Here is a 24,404-nt window from a genome sequence, read left to right as displayed (position 1 = left end):
GAGAGAGAGAGAGAGAGAGAGAGAGAGAGAGAGAGAGAGAGAGAGAGAATCAGGATCATGTGACATTCCTGGAAATATAATGCGTAGAAAACGTCACAGTTGCTTTTTTCGTTGATGCTTCAAAACTACAAGAATGAGTAGAACTGTTACTCACAGTTTCTTTACATAATTGTAACAAATCATACATAACAAGTCTTCCTTTTTCACTTTTCCTGAAAATAATTCAACTATATCAGCAATGATATCGTTCTGTTATCATTACTATTACTACTCGCGAATCTACAACACTACTTGGAAAAGCAAAACGGTACAAGCTAAAGGGAAAGCAGCCCAGTAAGGAAAAGAAATAGAGAAGTTACGGATGAAATATAAATGAAAATAAGAAATTATGAAACATATCAAGATCACTAAGAGCATTGAACACATAAGTTATATATAAACTATAAACAATGAAGCAAAAACTTATTTCAACCTGTTCCACAGAAAATCATTTGCAGCAAGATTGAATTTGAGAAGTTCTACCGCTTTAACTACCAGACTAGGAAGATCATTCCATAAAATTTTTGTGACCTTTCACAGAAACTGCTGTTATAAAAGTTTTGTTGTTTGCGGAAATACAGTCAGTTAAATTCACTCCGCTTATCAGTTAATACCTAACTGGTGCCTCCACACATTTGGTGACCCCTGGAGTGTTTAGCTCCCTTCCGCTTTCCCCTACACTACTGTGTCTTGTTTGATGATGTCACCGTCAGACACTGACTCTATTACCGTCTTCGCTAGTAGAGAAACGTTCACCTGGTTCCAGCGTGCTGAAGTCCAGTTTTGCATCAAGTGCGTGAGTCGGTCAGGTACCAAAGCAGATTATGTTCTCGCAGCAATCTCCAAGGATACTTTTCTGGAAATCTCTGAATAGCTGTGCAAGCAATGTGACATGACAATATCGTACAACACCCTGAACTCATACCTCCTGAAGCAATACTCGCCATTGCCAGCCGCCCGCTAAAAGAACTTTTTCAGCTCTCTCAATAACCATTGGGGGACCAAAAAGCTTCACTCAACCTCAGAGAAAGGACCAGTATTGCTCGCCTATAACCTGCTGCAGAGGGCTCTCCTGGTGATGTGAATCTACCTCTTACCCTTTTGGCGTGACGCCTACCCGAACCTGTACGCGCTGCTAATCCCAAAGTCATTATTTTGCCTATGGACCTGATGAACGAAGTTGACACCCTTATGGACAGCCACTTCACCACCTTCATCAATGCCTCCACTCCTGACGAAGCCAACACTTAATCAACATTGACCGAAGCCGACGTGAATGCAATAGAACACAGGCGACCACCCCGTAACATGTCAGAGAGGCAACAATGCTGCACACCACCCACGTATACACCTCCTTGCTTAAACCCCAACCAACGACCTCTCCAGCCACTTCCTGACGCCCATCGGCTGCATTTATGCTACTACCACTCCAAACTTTGGGCTATTGTAAAGAAATGTGCGAATGGTTGCCAGTGGTAAAAAAAAAGATAAGTAGGCCATCGCTTGCGGTGGTGGCCTCCCGTCACTAATCTTTTATTTTTACATGATGCAGGTAAGGGTGTGCGGATTTTGGTAGACTTGGATGCTTCCCATTCTCTTCTGCCAAGGCCACTCTCCAGGACACGACGTAATCTGTGTAGGTCCGCCTGCATCCGCTGGGTGTGGCCAACGGATCTGAGAACACTTCCCCATGGTTATGAAACCCCTCACATTATCGTTGGGAAATGCCAGTCATATTGGGAAGTTTCTCGTTGCTGACATCACATTGCCAATCCTCGATGCTGACTTCTTGTCAAACTTCCACCTCCTAGTCAACGCTGATTTGTACTCCTCGACGCCTGCCCATCCCAGCCCCTTTGACTTTGCTTTCCATATTAGCGCACCCTCAGATACCTACGCCCACCTCCTCACATTGTACCCGAAAGTTTTCCATCGAGAACTTCGTCAAACGCCCATGTTTCCCGGGAAACACAGTATTTATCACCATATCGAAATGACCGGGCCCCCAGTGTTCTCCAGATCGTTTGGCAGCTGCTAAGCAAGCGTTTGCTGAAACGGAAGAAATGGGACTTTTTTCCAAAAGGCCTTAAGTTCACGATCGTCACCCTTGCACATCGTCCTGAAGAAAGATGGTTCTCTGCGTCCGTGTGGGGCTTACAGGTGCCTGAACATGCAGACAGAACTGGATCACTACTCCCTCCCAAACACCTCCTACTTTCACAAAGCGAAGGTTTTTTCATGCTTGACCTTCCGAAGGGGATTATCAGGTGCCCATAAATCCAGAACACATCCCAAAGACCGAGATCAGTACCCCATTTCATACATTCACCTTCAATTACTCCTGTTTTGGCCTTTGTAATGCTAGGGCCACTTTTCAACTTCTCATGCATGGCATCATTGAGGACCTCCTCTTCTGTGTATGTAACGTGGACCACATGCTTGTATTCTCTTCCTCTAAAGAGGAACACCTCCATCATCTAAGTATCGTGCTGGACCCCCTTACAACAGATCGGTCTTGTAATTTGGTACGACAAGTGTACCTTTGGCGCCAACGAAGTATCGTTTTCAGGGGAACGCATCACTCCTGAAGGAGTCCACCCTCTCCCTAAGAAGGTAACAGCTATTCAAAACTTCCCCACGACCTCGACCACCAAAGCACTGAAAGAATATTTGGGCAGGATAAACTATTATCACCGTTTCCTGCCAGCCATCGCCATCATTCTTGCCTCTACGCCTCTCTCAAGGGCAAGCCAAAAGACCTGAAGTGGGGTCCCCTTCAAGAAGCAGCCTTCTGCAATGCAAAGAATGGCCTATCAACCACTGCTGCTCTTACTTTTCCTGTCCCACATACACCTCTCTTCCTCTCCGATGTCAGTGACATCACTATTGGGGCAGTCCCTGTCGAGGTGGTCAATGGCTCGCCGCGACCATTGGCCTTCTTCAGTAAGAAACTGTCTAAGCCTACTCTACCTTGACCGCGAATTGCTGGCTGTGCACTTGGCTGTCCGTCACTTTTGGTACTTCTTGGAAAGTACACCTTTCGTCATTCGTATGGATCACATTCAGTCATTCACATGGACCACATGTCTCTGGTGCACGTCTTCACTCGACAGACTGACGCCTGATCCGTCTGTCAACGCTGACATCTCTGCACCGTGGATGAACACAAATGTACCCTTCTGCACGTCCCTGAGAAAATAAATCCCATTGCCAATGCCCTGTCAGGAAACACATTGGCGGTAATCCACCTGGGATTGGATTAAATGCTTTGTCAGAAGTCCAATGAAAAGGTCCAAAGTACCAAGCAAGTAGGATATCATGCATATCCCTCCGTTGGGAGGACGTCCCTCTCTGTAACTCCAATGCCACCTCCTCTGTGACATCAGTACTGGTAGACCTAGACCGTGGATACGTTGTACCATCCGCTGACAGGTGTTGTATTTCATTCATGGCCTTTCCCATCCCTTGCACTGTTTTGATGCACAACTGCTGAAGCCAAAGTTCATTTGGCATGGCATTACTAAGGATGCTAAAGATTGGGTCAACGCCTGTACTTCATGCCAAAACTCAAAAGTATATCCACACAGGTTTAAAAGTGGGCACCTTTCCTCAACCTCAGTGGTACTTTTCTCACATTCATGTTGATGATGTTGATCTTCTACCCTCATCACAATGACATTGTTACCTGTTTATCGTCATCGACCACTCCACTCGTTGGCCTCATATACATCTGCCTTACTATCAGGATGGGTAACTAGATTTAATATCCCTGAGCATATTACTTTCGACATCATTATAGAATATCTTTGGTATCACCGTTCATCAAGCAACTGCATATAACCTTATAGCCAACGGTATGATTGAACGTTTTCACCATACCCTCAAAGCAACTTTGATGTCCCGCTGCAAGGACTTCAACTGGTTTACCCAGCTTGCTTGGGTCCTCTTGGGACAAAACACCACTCCTAAAAACGTCCTGGATGTCTCAGCAGCTGAAATGGTGTATGGCGACCCGTTAGTCGTCCCTGGCAAATTTTTTCTGTCTGCAACCTCTTCGGACAATCTCCAGTGGCTATGTCACGTTATGGTAAAATTTACTCCATGCCGCCAGACTTACAAGCCCCCAGGTAAGCAACTCGTACCGACAGACTTGCATTCAGCAACGCACGTTTTCCTGTGCAATGATACTAGCAAGCCAATATTAACGGCCCCTTACACGGGCCCTTTCCTCGCGATCCGTCATACACCGAAAGCATTCCTCCTGAACATAGGTGGCAAAGAAGACTGGGTCTCCATTGATTGCCTAAAACCCTCCTACATTACGCTTTTCAAGAGCAGAGCGTCCTATTTCACATGTATGTCTTTTTTTTTTTTAATGGGGGAGCCATGTACCACCCGCGTATCACACGCTCATACACTGTAACGGTATTCCTTTTTTTTTTATATATATATTGTCATTGTCGCTCTTCCCTCACATTGATAACGCGTTAATGCCTGTATATATTTATATCAATCTGCTTGAATTTTTATGACCATCTTTCACGGAAACTATTGTTATAAAAGCTAGCTTTTTGTGGAAATAAAGTCAGTTACATTCACTCCGCGTATCAGTTAATACCTAACTGGTGCCTCTGGTCAATATTCAAAATATGATAGAATGAAATAATTAAACAATTTCTCACGGTAGATTGATCACCACAAATATCGAAATACTTTCTTAGTTAACCAATTTTTTGTGGAATTAAAGAAGAAACAGTCCGAATGCGCTTCTCAATAAGAAATTTGCAATCAAGAATCACATTTAGAATTTTTAGATAAGTTGTGTACAGTTAAAGGGATGTTGTCAACGAAAAAGTTCTGGATATTGAGGAGCTGCTGTCCATAACCTATTAACAATCAAGTTTTTTTCCTATCTCTCTCTCTCTCTCTCTCTCTCTCTCTCTCTCTCTCTCTCTCTCTCTCTCTCCATAATTACTACTCAACAAAGACTACAAATAAGCAAACGTGTACTATGTTGGCATTTAAAATGATTTACATTATTGCTAATTAGGTCCAATCCTCAACAGAATTAGACCGGAAATGATGAGATAAATGAAGGCGTGCTCTCGCGTAGACACGTAAGTAGACATCCCCGGGGCTATTATAATTCGCTAATTAACCTCGTTATTCAGAGGCAATGAATAGAACCCGAAGGAAGTTAAGTGGAGAGGTGTCTTAGGTCACAGGGCAAATTCCATCTCTTCTAGTTGGTGTTGAGCTGTATTTCCTTTATGAAATCACACGCGATAGATGAAATATTTCTGAAAAGATAATTCATTATAATCATTATGCGTCAGTGAAGAAAATAGACGAAGGAATATCGAAGCAAAATTTTAGAGATCCGAAATTGGTAAAGATATATGAAATGAAGGAAAATTAGGAAATATCATATATTCTCCAAAAGAAAAAAAAAACAGTTGATTTTAGATCACTTCTGAATGTTCCTATACCATTGTCCGGTCCTCCCTGGTCCTTACTTGGGTGAAGGAAAGCCAAGTCCTCATCATATGAGTATAGTTTCGAAATATATCCCTTGTGTTTACTCTAATGACCAATTTTAAACCGTTAAACAACCACTTTTGCTTGACATTTCTGGTATTGATTCACGGAGCTCTTATTTTTCAACAGACCTCCATTAGTATTTGATGCAACGAAAGAGAAAATAAGTATACAAAATCAATTTGGCCTTTGGGTTCAGACTTCAAATTTATTTAAATTTATACAATTTTCATAAATGAGCTGAGCTTGAGCATTTGATGGAAGGGAGACGCAAATATGAAGATTTGTGAATTTATTCCCTTGGTAAGAGACACTGTATCTTGTAGTATGCAATGTATTTAGTATTGTCAGGACATCCATATCTTAAGGGAACTGCTAATCTTGTCTTATGAACTTGAACGTTGATCAAGGAATCCGATAAAAACTCGATCTTTGATATGGCATTTTGAACTATAACGGTGTTGCCGGTTTTCGAAAATGTTTTCTATATTTGGTACTTAACCCTCATGGGAACAAAATGATCAAGTCAACCAATCATTAATATATACTAGATAGTAACTAGATCATTATGGTTATCCTACATCTTCCTTAAACAGACAAAGCTTGAAACGCATTCTACCTTTGTCAATGACGAGAAAATAAACCAGACTCCTTTTTAGAGAAGACCTTGAGCTAGAACTAACTGGAAACACTAGCTCTAACGCGGCCGTCAGTGAAATAAAATGACCATCCGGGGGAATTATAACAAAAACCTTGATTGTCCTCATCTGTATCCAGGCCACGATAGGAACATAAATGAACACATGACTTACAGATGAAGGTCAAAGCTCGTGTCTCGTTTGGCATGGAAAGAAAAATGACATGATTGCCCTTGGCCTAATTGCTCTTGTTAAGTATAACGGCGAAATAATTGGATAGACAATTATAATGATTATAATGACTCATTCGGGCGTTAGTTTATACCAGTCCAGGGATATATCTTTTCATTAATTGTTACATGATGCTTAATGAGGCAGGTTTTACTGAATCTCTTCTCGGAAAGTTCTCACGCCTTAATTACATTAGATATTATTTTATCATTGAGGTTTGCGATGTTAAGCTTATTCTACTTAGCCTTATTCTCTATATTAATTTCTATAAATTCTGCATTTCAACATGCTGTATAATTGTAAGCACATCGGATCTAATCTTCCTTTAGTAAACTATTCTTTTGTATATCTATCATGGCATTTATTTTAATCCACGCGAAGAATACTTAGAAATTTTAAAATCATAGCCATGCTTTATTTTAGTACGAAAGAAATGTATACTTAGTTATCAATCATGGTTTCTTCAATAAAAATATCTATAATTCACCCAGACTATTCACTCGCTAATAATAACTTTTATATAAAAGAAACTTTGGCATATTTTCAAGGATCTAGCGAGTGATCCCCTAACCAGGTTGCTACTGGCTTAAAGATAAGGAGTTGATTGGTGGAATAGAATAGCGTTGCATCGGGCTAGTTATGCAACAAACCATCCCTTTTAAATCCTCACAAAAATTTGGTAGACAACAAACCAGCCTTTGCGAATACTCACAGAAACTTGGTAGGGGACAAACCAGCCTTTGCAAATCCTCACAAAACTTGGTAGGCGACAAACCATCCTTTGCAAATCCTCACAAGACTTAGAAAGCAACAAACCACCCTCTGTAAATTATCACAAAAACCAGCCTTTGCAAATCCTCAAAGAAACTTGGGAGGCAACAAACCAGCCTTTGCAAATTCTCTCAGAAACTTGGCAGGTGATAAACCCGCCTTTGCAAATCCTTGCAGAAACTTGGTAGGTGACAAACCAGCCTATGCCAACCCTCGAAGAAACTTTGTAGGCGATAAACCAGACTGTGAAATCTCACAGAAACTTGGTAAGTGACCAACAATCCTTTGCAAATCCTCATGGTAACTTGATAGGCAACAAACCAGCCTTTGCAAATCCTCACAGAAACTTGATAGGCAACAAACTATCCTTTGTGAATTCTCACGGAAACTTGGTAGGCAAAAACCAGCCTTTGTGGATCCTCACATAAAATGGGTAGAGGATAAACCAGCCTTTGTGAATCCTCTCAGAAAGTTGGTAGGTGACAAACCGTCCTTTACAAATCCTCACAGAATCTTAGTAGGAGACAAGCCAGTCTTTACAAATCCACACAGAAACTTTGTTGTCAAGAAACCCGGTTGGAAATCCTCACAGAAACGAGGTAAGCGACAAAACAGCCTTTGAAAATCCTTATAGAAAGTTGGTAACAAACCAGCTTTTGCAAATCCACACATAAATTTGCTATGCAACAAGCCAGCCTTTGTGAATCCTCGCAGGTATTGTGAGGGCTCCTATAAAGTGGGGCTTCGTAAAGTAAATTATTTCATCAATGTTAATGGTTAATGCACAGAATCTAAGTTAATTATTATTATAATAAATTAAGTGAATTCTCAGAAATGTAGTGTATGGATAACACCGTGTATTTTTATAATTTTCTGGAATATAACTGTGCAAATTTTTAACAATGAAGGTTCACTGGGCCTATAGGCAAGGAAACACAAAATTATAGATTCAGAATTTTGAAAGTAAGAACTTCCTTAGATTTTCCTCCTCTCTAAGTCTGCAAGGCTGCTTTCTATTTTCGTTCTGTGGTGTGCCTCTTAATATCTGCCCTCTCTCTATCTTTTAGTTCTTAGAGCTTATAACTGAATGGCAGAAGGCAGACTATCTCCTGCCTTCCTTGAATGTTTCTTCTATTCCATAGCTGGATGACGTCTATTCCAGAGTCACTGACTCGTTACTTGGTGGGATTCTGTTCATTTCTAAAGTCAGAATGTTGTAGGCGAACACCAGACTCCCAAGGGGGTTTATGTCCAATAAAGGCGGATAGACCACTTTGACAGGAATACTAGGTGGACAAGACTGACCGTGTGGACACCTTCCTACCTATATATGATAGAATTCAAGATGTGATAGCCGAGATGGCTGCCTGTGACATGTAGACTTTCGGTGACACTGTTCATGTGCTTGGACTTCCGGCGACACTTTCATTAGAAAGGAATTCAGATTTTTATAAAAAGCTGAGTCACCTATTATTTTAAGAACCAACTTAGTAGGGGACAAACCTGCCTTTGCAGGACCTCACAGAAACTTAGTAGATGACAAACCCCCCTTTGTGAATCCTAAAAAAAACTGGGTAGGTGACAAACCAACCTTTGCAAATCCTCAAAGAAACGGGGTTTGTAAGAAACCAACCTTTCAAAATCCTCATAGAAACTTGGCTGGTGGCAAATCAGCCTTTGCGAATCCACAGAAAAACTTGGTAGACAACAACCCAGCCTATGTATATCTTCACAGAAACTGGCTAGGTGATAAACCACCCTTTGCGGAACCTCACAGAACCTGGGTAGGCGACAAACCAGCCTTTGCAAATCCTCACAGAAATTGGATATTCGGCAAACCAGCCTATGCAAACCCTCACAGAAACTTTGTAGGCGACACATCCGCCTTTGTAAATCCTCACAGAAACTTGGTAGGAGACAAACCAGTCTTTGCAAATCATCCCAGAAACTTGGTAATGGATAAACGAGCCTTTGCAAATCATCCCAGAAACTTGGTAGTGGATAAACGAGCCTTTGCAAATCCTCACAGAAACCTAATACATGACAAAACAAGCATTGCAAATCCTCTCAGAAACCTGTTAGGCAACAAACCAGCCTTTGCGAATTCTCATAGAAACTTGGTAGGCGACAAACCCTCATTTGTGAATCCTTACAAAAACTGGTAGGTGACAAAGTTGCCTTTACAAATCCTCATGAAACTTGGTATTCGATAAGCTAGCCTTTGCAAAACCTCACAAAAACTGGGTTTGCAACAAACCAACCTTTTGAAATCCTCTCAGAAACTTGGTTGCTGGCAAACCAGCCTTTGCAAATCCTTAGAGAAACTTGGTAGAAAACAACCCAGCCTAAACGAATCCTTTCAGAAACCGGCTAGGTAACAAACCTGCCTTTGCAAATCCTCACAGAAAACTGGTAGGGGACAATCATCCTTTGTGAATCTTCACAAGAAAATGGATTGGTGACAAACCAGCCTTTAGAAATCCTCACGAAACTTAGTGGTTGATAAACGTGCCTTTGCAAATTCTCACAGAAACTGGGTTTGTGACAAACCAACCTTTGGGAATCCTCACAGAAACTTAGCTGGTGGCAAACCACTCACTGCAAATCCTCAGACAAACTTGGTAGACAACAACAAAGCCTATGCGAGTCCTCACCGAAACCAGCTAGGTGACAAACCAGCTTTTGTGAATCCTCACAGAAACTTGGTAGGTGTTAAACCAGTCTTTGCTAATTCTCACAGAAACTTGGTAGGTGACAAATCAGCCTTTGCTAATTCTCACAGAAACTGGGTAGGCGACAATCCAGCTTTTGCAAATGCTCAAAAAAACTTATTATGTGACAAACCAGCCTTTGTGAATCATCACAGAAACTTGGTAAGCGACAAACCAGCCTTTGTGAATCCTCACAGAAACTTGGTAAGCGACAAACCATCATTTGCGAATCCTCACAGAAACTTGGTAAGCGACAAACAAGCCTTTGCGAATACTCATAGAAACTTGATATAAGGAAAAAAGGCTTTGCAAATTATCACAGAAACCTGATAGTGGACAAACGAGCCTTTGAGAATCCTTACAGAAACTTAGTCGGCAACAAACTGGCCTTTGCGAATCCTCACAGACAGTTAGTTTGCGACGAACCAGCCTTTGCGAATCCTCACATTGCAAATCCTCCCAAAAAAGCGGTAGGCAACAAACCAGCTTTTGTGACTCCTCACAGAAACTTCGTAGATGACAAACCATCCCTTGCGAATTATCACCGAAATGCGGTATGGAGCAAACCAGCCTTAGCAAATCCTCAAAGAACCTTTATACTGCAAGAAAACAGCCTTTCCAAATCCTCACAGAAATTCAGTAGGGGACTAGCCAGCCTATGTGAATCCTCACAGAAACTTGGTTGGGGATAAACCAGCCTTTGGAAATCCTCCTGGAAATGTGGTAGGCAACAAACATGCCTTTGCGAATCCTCACAGTAACTTGGTAGGGGATAAACCAGCCTTTGTAAATCCTCTCAGAAACTTGGTAAGGGACAAACCAGCCTTTTCAAAACCTCACAGAAACTTGGTAGGCGACAAACCAGCATTACCAAACCTTCACAGAAACTTGGTAGGTACCAAACCAGATTTTGCAAATCCTCTCAGAAACTTGGTAGGGGACAAACCAGCCTTTGCAAATGTTCATAGAAACTTTTTAGGGGACAAACCAGCCTTTGGAAAGGCTCATAGAAACTTGGTAGGTGACAAACCAACCTTTGCAAATCCTCAAAGAAACTTGGTAGGTGACAAATCAGCCTTTGCAAATCCTCACAAAAATTCGGTAGGCAACAAACCATCCTTTGTGAATCCTCATAAAAAAAACTAGGTTGGTGACAAACCAGCCTTTGCAAATACTCACGAAACTTGGTAGGTTACAAACCATCCTTTGCAAATCCTCATAGAAACTGGGTTTGCAACTAACCAACCTTTGGAAATCCTCACAGAAATTTGGATGGTGGCAAAAAAGCCTCTGCAAATCCTCGGAGAAACTTGGTAGACAACAACCCAGACAATGCAAATTCTCACAGAAACTGTCTAGGCGATAAACCCGCCTCTGCAAATCCTCACAGAATCTGAATAGGTGACTAACCAGTCTTAGCGAATCCTCATAGGAATTTGATATGCGACAAACCAGAATTTGAGAATCCTGGCAGAAACTTAATATGCGGCAAACCCGCCTATGCAAATCCTCACCGAAACTTGGTAGGCAACACATCAACCTTTGCAAATCCTCACTGAAACTTCGTTGGTGACAAACCAACCTCTGCAAATATTCACTGAAACCTCGTAGGTGACAAACAGCCTTTGCTAATCCTCACAGAAACTTGGTAGGCAACAAACCAGCCTTTGAAAATCTTCACAAAAATCTAATATGCGATAAAACTGTACAAATATTAGTTATATTTTCTTCTTTCTAACTTTTAAATTTGTAATTGTTCTACAAAAATAATATAAGCAATATAAATTTTCATATTTTTTCTAGATATTTGTTTCAGTTAACTTCATTAAAGGCCATTATTACCTTACACTAGCTGTAATGCCTTTTAGCTCCCCGAACCAGCTAATTTAACTAGTTACTGCCGAAGAATTGTCCTTTTACAGAATAGTGTTGAGATCTTCGGTAGAGGTGAAAGTTTTCTTTTTCTTGAGAGCTACTAAGTTAAGCAGTGGCAGACCAGACTCGGTCGAAAAATGAAGTGCACATTCTAAGAAAATTTTAAGATATAAGCCCTTTCGAGCAGGACAGATTTCGCCGCCGCTGGGTTTATTTGTATTATTTGGCAACACCTTTAAGAGGATTTACAGAGAGTAAATACTTCATGGGACCCACATCAGGACGGAGACCATTGCATAACATCGCAGACGAACAGCTTGCCGGTGGATATAAGATGCAGGTTAGCTAATTGTAAGGTTACTCGGCCTTATTTATTGGTTTGTGTTTTTTATTCCTCAACCATTCGAGTAATCCATAATTAATTTTTTTAAATCCTGCTGATATTATTTTTTTAGAACGGTGGATTAGCCTATTTCTTTGGCTATAGTTTTTGCCATATTTAATAGCGTAATTATCGTGGCTGGGTTGAGTGATAATTGTCGTTGACTTGGTGACATTTGTGAATTGAGTGATTTGTTTAATTTGAATGTTTCTTCTATTCCATAGCTGGATGACGTCTATTCCAGAGTCACTGACTCGTTACTTGGTGGGATTCTGTTCATTTCTAAAGTCAGAATGTTGTAGGCGAACACCAGACTCCCAAGGGGGTTTATGTCCAATAAGGGCGGATAGACCACTTTGACAGGAATACTAGGTGGACAAGACTGACCGTGTGGACACCTTCCTACCTATATATGATAGAATTCAAGATGTGATAGCCGAGATGGCTGCCTGTGACATGTAGACTTTCGGTGACACTGTTCATGTGCTTGGACTTCCGGCGACACTTTCATTAGAAAGGAATTCAGATTTTTATAAAAAGCTGAGTCACCTATTATTTTAAGAACCAACTTAGTAGGGGACAAACCTGCCTTTGCAGGACCTCACAGAAACTTAGTAGATGACAAACCCCCCTTTGTGAATCCTAAAAAAAACTGGGTAGGTGACAAACCAACCTTTGCAAATCCTCAAAGAAACGGGGTTTGTAAGAAACCAACCTTTCAAAATCCTCATAGAAACTTGGCTGGTGGCAAATCAGCCTTTGCGAATCCACAGAAAAACTTGGTAGACAGCAACCCAGCCTATGTATATCTTCACAGAAACTGGCTAGGTGATAAACCACCCTTTGCGGAACCTCACAGAACCTGGGTAGGCGACAAACCAGCCTTTGCAAATCCTCACAGAAATTGGATATTCGGCAAACCAGCCTATGCAAACCCTCACAGAAACTTTGTAGGCGACACATCCGCCTTTGTAAATCCTCACAGAAACTTGGTAGGAGACAAACCAGTGTTTGCAAATCATCCCAGAAACTTGGTAATGGATAAACGAGCCTTTGCAAATCATCCCAGAAACTTGGTAGTGGATAAACGAGCCTTTGCAAATCCTCACAGAAACCTAATACATGACAAAACAAGCATTGCAAATCCTCTCAGAAACCTGTTAGGCAACAAACCAGCCTTTGCGAATTCTCATAGAAACTTGGTAGGCGACAAACCCTCATTTGTGAATCCTTACAAAAACTGGTAGGTGACAAAGTTGCCTTTACAAATCCTCATGAAACTTGGTATTCGATAAGCTAGCCTTTGCAAAACCTCACAAAAACTGGGTTTGCAACAAACCAACCTTTTGAAATCCTCTCAGAAACTTGGTTGCTGGCAAACCAGCCTTTGCAAATCCTTAGAGAAACTTGGTAGAAAACAACCCAGCCTAAACGAATCCTTTCAGAAACCGGCTAGGTAACAAACCTGCCTTTGCAAATCCTCACAGAAAACTGGTAGGGAACAATCATCCTTTGTGAATCTTCACAAGAAAATGGATTGGTGACAAACCAGCCTTTAGAAATCCTCACGAAACTTAGTGGTTGATAAACGTGCCTTTGCAAATTCTCACAGAAACTGGGTTTGTGACAAACCAACCTTTGGGAATCCTCACAGAAACTTAGCTGGTGGCAAACCACTCACTGCAAATCCTCAGACAAACTTGGTAGACAACAACAAAGCCTATGCGAGTCCTCACCGAAACCAGCTAGGTGACAAACCAGCTTTTGTGAATCCTCACAGAAACTTGGTAGGTGTTAAACCAGTCTTTGCTAATTCTCACAGAAACTTGGTAGGTGACAAATCAGCCTTTGCTAATTCTCACAGAAACTGGGTAGGCGACAATCCAGCTTTTGCAAATGCTCAAAAAAACTTATTATGTGACAAACCAGCCTTTGTGAATCATCACAGAAACTTGGTAAGCGACAAACCAGCCTTTGTGAATCCTCACAGAAACTTGGTAAGCGACAAACCATCATTTGCGAATCCTCACAGAAACTTGGTAAGCGACAAACAAGCCTTTGCGAATACTCATAGAAACTTGATATAAGGAAAAAAGGCTTTGCAAATTATCACAGAAACCTGATAGTGGACAAACGAGCCTTTGAGAATCCTTACAGAAACTTAGTCGGCAACAAACTGGCCTTTGCGAATCCTCACAGACAGTTAGTTTGCGACGAACCAGCCTTTGCAAATCCTCACATTGCAAATCCTCTCAAAAAAGCGGTAGGCAACAAACCAGCTTTTGTGACTCCTCACAGAAACTTCGTAGATGACAAACCATCCCTTGCGAATTATCACCGAAATGCGGTATGGAGCAAACCAGCCTTAGCAAATCCTCAAAGAACCTTTATACTGCAAGAAAACAGCCTTTCCAAATCCTCACAGAAATTCAGTAGGGGACTAGCCAGCCTATGTGAATCCTCACAGAAACTTGGTTGGGGATAAACCAGCCTTTGGAAATCCTCCTGGAAATGTGGTAGGCAACAAACATGCCTTTGCGAATCCTCACAGTAACTTGGTAGGGGATAAACCAGCCTTTGTAAATCCTCTCAGAAACTTGGTAAGGGACAAACCAGCCTTTTCAAAACCTCACAGAAACTTGGTAGGCGACAAACCAGCATTACCAAACCTTCACAGAAACTTGGTAGGTACCAAACCAGATTTTGCAAATCCTCTCAGAAACTTGGTAGGGGACAAACCAGCCTTTGCAAATGTTCATAGAAACTTTTTAGGGGACAAACCAGCCTTTGGAAAGGCTCATAGAAACTTGGTAGGTGACAAACCAACCTTTGCAAATCCTCAAAGAAACTTGGTAGGTGACAAATCAGCCTTTGCAAATCCTCACAAAAATTCGGTAGGCAACAAACCATCCTTTGTGAATCCTCATAAAAAAAACTAGGTTGGTGACAAACCAGCCTTTGCAAATACTCACGAAACTTGGTAGGTTACAAACCATCCTTTGCAAATCCTCATAGAAACTGGGTTTGCAACTAACCAACCTTTGGAAATCCTCACAGAAATTTGAATGGTGGCAAAAAAGCCTCTGCAAATCCTCGGAGAAACTTGGTAGACAACAACCCAGACAATGCAAATTCTCACAGAAACTGTCTAGGCGATAAACCCGCCTCTGCAAATCCTCACAGAATCTGAATAGGTGACTAACCAGTCTTAGCGAATCCTCATAGGAATTTGATATGCGACAAACCAGAATTTGAGAATCCTGGCAGAAACTTAATATGCGGCAAACCCGCCTATGCAAATCCTCACCGAAACTTGGTAGGCAACACATCAACCTTTGCAAATCCTCACTGAAACTTCGTTGGTGACAAACCAACCTCTGCAAATATTCACTGAAACCTCGTAGGTGACAAACAGCCTTTGCTAATCCTCACAGAAACTTGGTAGGCAACAAACCAGCCTTTGAAAATCTTCACAAAAATCTAATATGCGATAAAACTGTACAAATATTAGTTATATTTTCTTCTTTCTAACTTTTAAATTTGTAATTGTTCTACAAAAATAATATAAGCAATATAAATTTTCATATTTTTTCTAGATATTTGTTTCAGTTAACTTCATTAAAGGCCATTATTACCTTACACTAGCTGTAATGCCTTTTAGCTCCCCGAACCAGCTAATTTAACTAGTTACTGCCGAAGAATTGTCCTTTTACAGAATAGTGTTGAGATCTTCGGTAGAGGTGAAAGTTTTCTTTTTCTTGAGAGCTACTAAGTTAAGCAGTGGCAGACCAGACTCGGTCGAAAAATGAAGTGCACATTCTAAGAAAATTTTAAGATATAAGCCCTTTCGAGCAGGACAGATTTCGCCGCCGCTTGGTTTATTTGTATTATTTGGCAACACCTTTAAGAGGATTTACAGAGAGTAAATACTTCATGGGACCCACATCAGGACGGACACCATTGCATAACATCGCAGACGAACAGCTTGCCGGTGGATATAAGATGCAGGTTAGCTAATTGTAAGGTTACTCGGCCTTATTTATTGGTTTGTGTTTTTTATTCCTCAACCATTCGAGTAATCCATAATTAATTTTTTTAAATCCTGCTGATATTATTTTTTTAGAACGGTGGATTAGCCTATTTCTTTGGCTATAGTTTTTGCCATATTTAATAGCGTAATTATCGTGGCTGGGTTGAGTGATAATTGTCGTTGACTTAGTGACATTTGTGAATTGAGTGATTTGTTTAATTTGAATGTTTCTTCTATTCCATAGCTGGATGACGTCTATTCCAGAGTCACTGACTCGTTACTTGGTGGGATTCTGTTCATTTCTAAAGTCAGAATGTTGTAGGCGAACACCAGACTCCCAAGGGGGTTTATGTCCAATAAAGGCGGATAGACCACTTTGACAGGAATACTAGGTGGACAAGACTGACCGTGTGGACACCTTCCTACCTATATATGATAGAATTCAAGATGTGATAGCCGAGATGGCTGCCTGTGACATGTAGACTTTCGGTGACACTGTTCATGTGCTTGGACTTCCGGCGACACTTTCATTAGAAAGGAATTCAGATTTTTATAAAAAGCTGAGTCACCTATTATTTTAAGAACCAACTTAGTAGGGGACAAACCTGCCTTTGCAGGACCTCACAGAAACTTAGTAGATGACAAACCCCCCTTTGTGAATCCTAAAAAAAACTGGGTAGGTGACAAACCAACCTTTGCAAATCCTCAAAGAAACGGGGTTTGTAAGAAACCAACCTTTCAAAATCCTCATAGAAACTTGGCTGGTGGCAAATCAGCCTTTGCGAATCCACAGAAAAACTTGGTAGACAACAACCCAGCCTATGTATATCTTCACAGAAACTGGCTAGGTGATAAACCACCCTTTGCGGAACCTCACAGAACCTGGGTAGGCGACAAACCAGCCTTTGCAAATCCTCACAGAAATTGGATATTCGGCAAACCAGCCTATGCAAACCCTCACAGAAACTTTGTAGGCGACACATCCGCCTTTGTAAATCCTCACAGAAACTTGGTAGGAGACAAACCAGTCTTTGCAAATCATCCCAGAAACTTGGTAATGGATAAACGAGCCTTTGCAAATCATCCCAGAAACTTGGTAGTGGATAAACGAGCCTTTGCAAATCCTCACAGAAACCTAATACATGATAAAACAAGCATTGCAAATCCTCTCAGAAACCTGTTAGGCAACAAACCAGCCTTTGCGAATTCTCATAGAAACTTGGTAGGCGACAAACCCTCATTTGTGAATCCTTACAAAAACTGGTAGGTGACAAAGTTGCCTTTACAAATCCTCATGAAACTTGGTATTCGATAAGCTAGCCTTTGCAAAACCTCACAAAAACTGGGTTTGCAACAAACCAACCTTTTGAAATCCTCTCAGAAACTTGGTTGCTGGCAAACCAGCCTTTGCAAATCCTTAGAGAAACTTAGTAGAAAACAACCCAGCCTAAACGAAGCCTTTCAGAAACCGGCTAGGTAACAAACCTGCCTTTGCAAATCCTCACAGAAAACTGGTAGGGGACAAGCATCCTTTGTGAATCTTCACAAGAAAATGGATTGGTGACAAACCAGCCTTTAGAAATCCTCACGAAACTTAGTGGTTGATAAACGTGCCTTTGCAAATTCTCACAGAAACTAGGTTTGTGACAAACCAACCTTTGGGAATCCTCACAGAAACTTAGCTGGTGGCAAACCACTCATTGCAAATCCTCAGACAAACTTGGTAGACAACAACAAAGCCTATGCGAGTCCTCACCGAAACCAGCTAGGTAAGAAACCAGCTTTTGTGAATCCTCACAGAAACTTGGTAGGTGTTAAACCAGCCTTTGCTAATTCTCACAGAAACTTGGTAGGTGACAAATCAGCCTTTGCTAATTCTCACAGAAACTGGGTAGGCGACAATCCAGCTTTTGCAAATGCTCAAAAAAACTTATTATGTGACAAACCAGCCTTTGTGAATCATCACAGAAACTTGGTAAGCGACAAACCAGCCTTTGTGAATCCTCACAGAAACTTGGTAAGCGACAAACCATCATTTGCGAATCCTCACAGAAACTTGGTAAGCGACAAACAAGCCTTTGCGAATACTCATAGAAACTTGATATAAGGAAAAAGGCTTTGCAAATTATCACAGAAACCTGATAGTGGACAAACGAGCCTTTGAGAATCCTTACAGAAACTTAGTCGGCAACAAACTGGCCTTTGCGAATCCTCACAGACAGTTAGTTTGCGACGAACCAGCCTTTGCAAATCCTCACATTGCAAATCTTCCCAAAAAAACGGTAGGCAACAAACCAGCTTTTGTGAATCCTCACAGAAACTTCGTAGATGACAAACCATCCCTTGCGAATTCTCACAGAAATGCGGTATGGAGCAAACCAGCCTTAGCAAATCCTCAAAGAACCTTTATACTGCAAGAAAACAGCCTTTCCAAATCCTCACAGAAATTCAGTAGGGGACTAGCCAGCCTATGTGAATCCTCACAGAAACTTGGTTGGGGATAAACCAGCCTTTGGAAATCCTCCTGGAAATGTGGTAGGCAACAAACATGCCTTTGCGAATCCTCACAGTAACTTGGTAGGGGATAAACCAGCCTTTGTAAATCCTCTCAGAAACTTGGTAAGGGACAAACCAGCCTTTTCAAAACCTCACAGAAACTTGGTAGGCGACAAACCAGCATTACCAAACCTTCACAGAAACTTGGTAGGTACCAAACCAGATTTTGCAAATCCTCTCAGAAACTTGGTAGGGGACAAACCAGCCTTTGCAAATGTTCATAGAAACTTTTTAGGGGACAAACCAGCCTTTGGAAAGGCTCATAGAAACTTGGTAGGTGACAAACCAACCTTTGCAAATCCTCAAAGAAACTTGGTAGGTGACAAATCAGCCTTTGCAAATCCTCACAAAAATTCGGTAGGCAACAAACCATCCTTTGTGAATCCTCATAAAAAAAACTAGGTTGGTGACAAACCAGCCTTTGCAAATACTCACGAAACTTGGTAGGTTACAAACCATCCTTTGCAAATCCTCATAGAAACTGGGTTTGCAACTAACCAACCTTTGGAAATCCTCACAGAAATTTGAATGGTGGCAAAAAAGCCTCTGCAAATCCTCGGAGAAACTTGGTAGACAACAACCCAGACAATGCAAATTCTCACAGAAACTGTCTAGGCGATAAACCCGCCTCTGCAAATCCTCACAGAATCTGAATAGGTGACTAACCAGTCTTAGCGAATCCTCATAGGAATTTGATATGCGACAAACCAGAATTTGAGAATCCTGGCAGAAACTTAATATGCGGCAAACCCGCCTATGCAAATCCTCACCGAAACTTGGTAGGCAACACATCAACCTTTGCAAATCCTCACTGAAACTTCGTTGGTGACAAACCAACCTCTGCAAATATTCACTGAAACCTCGTAGGTGACAAACAGCCTTTGCTAATCCTCACAGAAACTTGGTAGGCAACAAACCAGCCTTTGAAAATCTTCACAAAAATCTAATATGCGATAAAACTGTACAAATATTAGTTATATTTTCTTCTTTCTAACTTTTAAATTTGTAATTGTTCTACAAAAATAATATAAGCAATATAAATTTTCATATTTTTTCTAGATATTTGTTTCAGTTAACTTCATTAAAGGCCATTATTACCTTACACTAGCTGTAATGCCTTTTAGCTCCCCGAACCAGCTAATTTAACTAGTTACTGCCGAAGAATTGTCCTTTTACAGAATAGTGTTGAGATCTTCGGTAGAGGTGAAAGTTTTCTTTTTCTTGAGAGCTACTAAGTTAAGCAGTGGCAGACCAGACTCGGTCGAAAAATGAAGTGCACATTCTAAGAAAATTTTAAGATATAAGCCCTTTCGAGCAGGACAGATTTCGCCGCCGCTTGGTTTATTTGTATTATTTGGCAACACCTTTAAGAGGATTTACAGAGAGTAAATACTTCATGGGACCCACATCAGGACGGACACCATTGCATAACATCGCAGACGAACAGCTTGCCGGTGGATATAAGATGCAGGTTAGCTAATTGTAAGGTTACTCGGCCTTATTTATTGGTTTGTGTTTTTTATTCCTCAACCATTCGAGTAATCCATAATTAATTTTTTTAAATCCTGCTGATATTATTTTTTTAGAACGGTGGATTAGCCTATTTCTTTGGCTATAGTTTTTGCCATATTTAATAGCGTAATTATCGTGGCTGGGTTGAGTGATAATTGTCGTTGACTTAGTGACATTTGTGAATTGAGTGATTTGTTTAATTTGAATGTTTCTTCTATTCCATAGCTGGATGACGTCTATTCCAGAGTCACTGACTCGTTACTTGGTGGGATTCTGTTCATTTCTAAAGTCAGAATGTTGTAGGCGAACACCAGACTCCCAAGGGGGTTTATGTCCAATAAAGGCGGATAGACCACTTTGACAGGAATACTAGGTGGACAAGACTGACCGTGTGGACACCTTCCTACCTATATATGATAGAATTCAAGATGTGATAGCCGAGATGGCTGCCTGTGACATGTAGACTTTCGGTGACACTGTTCATGTGCTTGGACTTCCGGCGACACTTTCATTAGAAAGGAATTCAGATTTTTATAAAAAGCTGAGTCACCTATTATTTTAAGAACCAACTTAGTAGGGGACAAACCTGCCTTTGCAGGACCTCACAGAAACTTAGTAGATGACAAACCCCCCTTTGTGAATCCTAAAAAAAACTGGGTAGGTGACAAACCAACCTTTGCAAATCCTCAAAGAAACGGGGTTTGTAAGAAACCAACCTTTCAAAATCCTCATAGAAACTTGGCTGGTGGCAAATCAGCCTTTGCGAATCCACAGAAAAACTTGGTAGACAACAACCCAGCCTATGTATATCTTCACAGAAACTGGCTAGGTGATAAACCACCCTTTGCGGAACCTCACAGAACCTGGGTAGGCGACAAACCAGCCTTTGCAAATCCTCACAGAAATTGGATATTCGGCAAACCAGCCTATGCAAACCCTCACAGAAACTTTGTAGGCGACACATCCGCCTTTGTAAATCCTCACAGAAACTTGGTAGGAGACAAACCAGTGTTTGCAAATCATCCCAGAAACTTGGTAATGGATAAACGAGCCTTTGCAAATCATCCCAGAAACTTGGTAGTGGATAAACGAGCCTTTGCAAATCCTCACAGAAACCTAATACATGATAAAACAAGCATTGCAAATCCTCTCAGAAACCTGTTAGGCAACAAACCAGCCTTTGCGAATTCTCATAGAAACTTGGTAGGCGACAAACCCTCATTTGTGAATCCTTACAAAAACTGGTAGGTGACAAAGTTGCCTTTACAAATCCTCATGAAACTTGGTATTCGATAAGCTAGCCTTTGCAAAACCTCACAAAAACTGGGTTTGCAACAAACCAACCTTTTGAAATCCTCTCAGAAACTTGGTTGCTGGCAAACCAGCCTTTGCAAATCCTTAGAGAAACTTAGTAGAAAACAACCCAGCCTAAACGAAGCCTTTCAGAAACCGGCTAGGTAACAAACCTGCCTTTGCAAATCCTCACAGAAAACTGGTAGGGGACAAGCATCCTTTGTGAATCTTCACAAGAAAATGGATTGGTGACAAACCAGCCTTTAGAAATCCTCACGAAACTTAGTGGTTGATAAACGTGCCTTTGCAAATTCTCACAGAAACTAGGTTTGTGACAAACCAACCTTTGGGAATCCTCACAGAAACTTAGCTGGTGGCAAACCACTCATTGCAAATCCTCAGACAAACTTGGTAGACAACAACAAAGCCTATGCGAGTCCTCACCGAAACCAGCTAGGTAAGAAACCAGCTTTTGTGAATCCTCACAGAAACTTGGTAGGTGTTAAACCAGCCTTTGCTAATTCTCACAGAAACTTGGTAGGTGACAAATCAGCCTTTGCTAATTCTCACAGAAACTGGGTAGGCGACAATCCAGCTTTTGCAAATGCTCAAAAAAACTTATTATGTGACAAACCAGCCTTTGTGAATCATCACAGAAACTTGGTAAGCGACAAACCAGCCTTTGTGAATCCTCACAGAAACTTGGTAAGCGACAAACCATCATTTGCGAATCCTCACAGAAACTTGGTAAGCGACAAACAAGCCTTTGCGAATACTCATAGAAACTTGATATAAGGAAAAAGGCTTTGCAAATTATCACAGAAACCTGATAGTGGACAAACGAGCCTTTGAGAATCCTTACAGAAACTTAGTCGGCAACAAACTGGCCTTTGCGAATCCTCACAGACAGTTAGTTTGCGACGAACCAGCCTTTGCAAATCCTCACATTGCAAATCTTCCCAAAAAAACGGTAGGCAACAAACCAGCTTTTGTGAATCCTCACAGAAACTTCGTAGATGACAAACCATCCCTTGCGAATTCTCACAGAAATGCGGTATGGAGCAAACCAGCCTTAGCAAATCCTCAAAGAACCTTTATACTGCAAGAAAACAGCCTTTCCAAATCCTCACAGAAATTCAGTAGGGGACTAGCCAGCCTATGTGAATCCTCACAGAAACTTGGTTGGGGATAAACCAGCCTTTGGAAATCCTCCTGGAAATGTGGTAGGCAACAAACATGCCTTTGCGAATCCTCACAGTAACTTGGTAGGGGATAAACCAGCCTTTGTAAATCCTCTCAGAAACTTGGTAAGGGACAAACCAGCCTTTTCAAAACCTCACAGAAACTTGGTAGGCGACAAACCAGCATTACCAAACCTTCACAGAAACTTGGTAGGTACCAAACCAGATTTTGCAAATCCTCTCAGAAACTTGGTAGGGGACAAACCAGCCTTTGCAAATGTTCATAGAAACTTTTTAGGGGACAAACCAGCCTTTGGAAAGGCTCATAGAAACTTGGTAGGTGACAAACCAACCTTTGCAAATCCTCAAAGAAACTTGGTAGGTGACAAATCAGCCTTTGCAAATCCTCACAAAAATTCGGTAGGCAACAAACCATCCTTTGTGAATCCTCATAAAAAAAACTAGGTTGGTGACAAACCAGCCTTTGCAAATACTCACGAAACTTGGTAGGTTACAAACCATCCTTTGCAAATCCTCATAGATACTGGGTTTGCAACTAACCAACCTTTGGAAATCCTCACAGAAATTTGGATGGTGGCAAAAAAGCCTCTGCAAATCCTCGGAGAAACTTGGTAGACAACAACCCAGACAATGCAAATTCTCACAGAAACTGTCTAGGCGATAAACCCGCCTCTGCAAATCCTCACAGAATCTGAATAGGTGACTAACCAGTCTTAGCGAATCCTCATAGGAATTTGATATGCGACAAACCAGAATTTGAGAATCCTCACAGAAACTTAATATGCGGCAAACCCGCTTATGCAAATCTTCACCAAAACTTGGTAAGCAACACATCAACCTTTGTAAATCCTCACTGAAACTTCGTTGGTGACAAACCAACCTCTGCAAATATTCACTGAAACCTCGTAGGTGACAAACAGCCTTTGCTAATCCTCACAGAAACTTGGTAGGCAACAAACCAGCCTTTGAAAATCTTCACAAAAATCTAATATGCGATAAAACTGTACAAAATATTAGTTATATTTTCTTCTTTCTAACTTTTAAATTTGTAATTGTTCTACAAAAATAATATAAGCAATGTAAATTTTCATATTTTTTCTAGATATTTGTTTCAGTTAACTTCATTAAAGGCCATTATTACCTTACACTAGCTGTAATGCCTTTTAGCTCCCCGAAACAGCTAATTTAACTAGTTACTGCCGAAGAATTGTCCTTTTACAGAATAGTGTTGGGATCTTCGGTAGAGGTGAAAGTTTTCTTTTTCTTGAGAGCTACTAAGTTAAACAGTGGCAGACCAGACTCGGTCGAAAAATGAAGTGCACATTCTAAGAAAATTTTAAGATATAAGCCCTTTCGAGCAGGACAGATTTCGCCGCCGCTTGGTTTATTTGTATTATTTGGCAACACCTTTAAGAGGATTTACAGAGAGTAAATACTTCATGGGACCCACATCAGGACGGAGACCATTGCATAACATCGCAGACGAACAGCTTGCCGGTGGATATAAGATGCAGGTTAGCTAATTGTAAGGTTACTCGGCCTTATTTATTGGTTTGTGTTTTTTATTCCTCAACCATTCGAGTAATCCATAATTAATTTTTTTAAATCCTGCTGATATTATTTTTT

At 41.1% G+C, this 24,404-nt stretch overlaps 2 protein-coding genes across 2 annotated transcripts in view; both read left to right on the top strand.

Annotated features, from left to right (window-relative positions):
- The first annotated feature begins 3,895 nt into the window (after window positions 1-3,895).
- Window positions 3,896-10,222, top strand: LOC137650805 (zinc finger protein 84-like). Its single transcript, XM_068383959.1, has 3 exons — window positions 3,896-4,394; window positions 7,292-7,483; window positions 9,714-10,222. Exons 1-3 carry the CDS (start codon window positions 3,896-3,898, stop codon window positions 10,220-10,222), a joined length of 1,200 nt encoding a protein of 399 aa, XP_068240060.1.
- Window positions 10,223-10,477: 255 nt separating this feature from the next.
- The window catches only part of LOC137650804 (uncharacterized), a 15,353-nt gene continuing 1,426 nt past the window's right edge, over window positions 10,478-24,404 (top strand). Inside the window, exons 1-12 of the mRNA XM_068383958.1 lie at window positions 10,478-10,482; window positions 10,603-10,987; window positions 11,991-12,143; window positions 14,260-14,387; window positions 14,653-15,037; window positions 16,041-16,193; window positions 17,890-17,984; window positions 18,702-19,086; window positions 20,090-20,242; window positions 21,939-22,033; window positions 22,751-23,135; window positions 24,140-24,292. Coding sequence (XP_068240059.1) covers window positions 10,478-10,482; window positions 10,603-10,987; window positions 11,991-12,143; window positions 14,260-14,387; window positions 14,653-15,037; window positions 16,041-16,193; window positions 17,890-17,984; window positions 18,702-19,086; window positions 20,090-20,242; window positions 21,939-22,033; window positions 22,751-23,135; window positions 24,140-24,292 — 2,475 coding nt within the window. The remainder of the gene's footprint in view (window positions 10,483-10,602; window positions 10,988-11,990; window positions 12,144-14,259; window positions 14,388-14,652; window positions 15,038-16,040; window positions 16,194-17,889; window positions 17,985-18,701; window positions 19,087-20,089; window positions 20,243-21,938; window positions 22,034-22,750; window positions 23,136-24,139; window positions 24,293-24,404) is intronic.

Source organism: Palaemon carinicauda, chromosome 12 (assembly GCF_036898095.1).
Source record: "Palaemon carinicauda isolate YSFRI2023 chromosome 12, ASM3689809v2, whole genome shotgun sequence".
Lineage (NCBI taxonomy): Eukaryota > Metazoa > Arthropoda > Malacostraca > Decapoda > Palaemonidae > Palaemon > Palaemon carinicauda.
The sequence above is the reverse complement of the archived record's forward strand: the minus strand, read 5'-3'. Positions and strand labels throughout refer to the sequence as shown.

Bases quoted from the DNA above. Each gene is read 5' to 3' on its own strand.
- LOC137650805 (XM_068383959.1), top strand. From the start codon at position 3,896: ATGATTGAACGTTTTCACCATACCCTCAAAGCAACTTTGATGTCCCGC. The intron at 4,395-7,291 runs GTATGTCTTTTT...CACAAAAACCAG, and splicing joins CAGAGCGTCCTATTTCACAT to CCTTTGCAAATCCTCAAAGA. The intron at 7,484-9,713 runs GTAAGTGACCAA...CACGAAACTTAG, and splicing joins TGAAATCTCACAGAAACTTG to TGGTTGATAAACGTGCCTTT.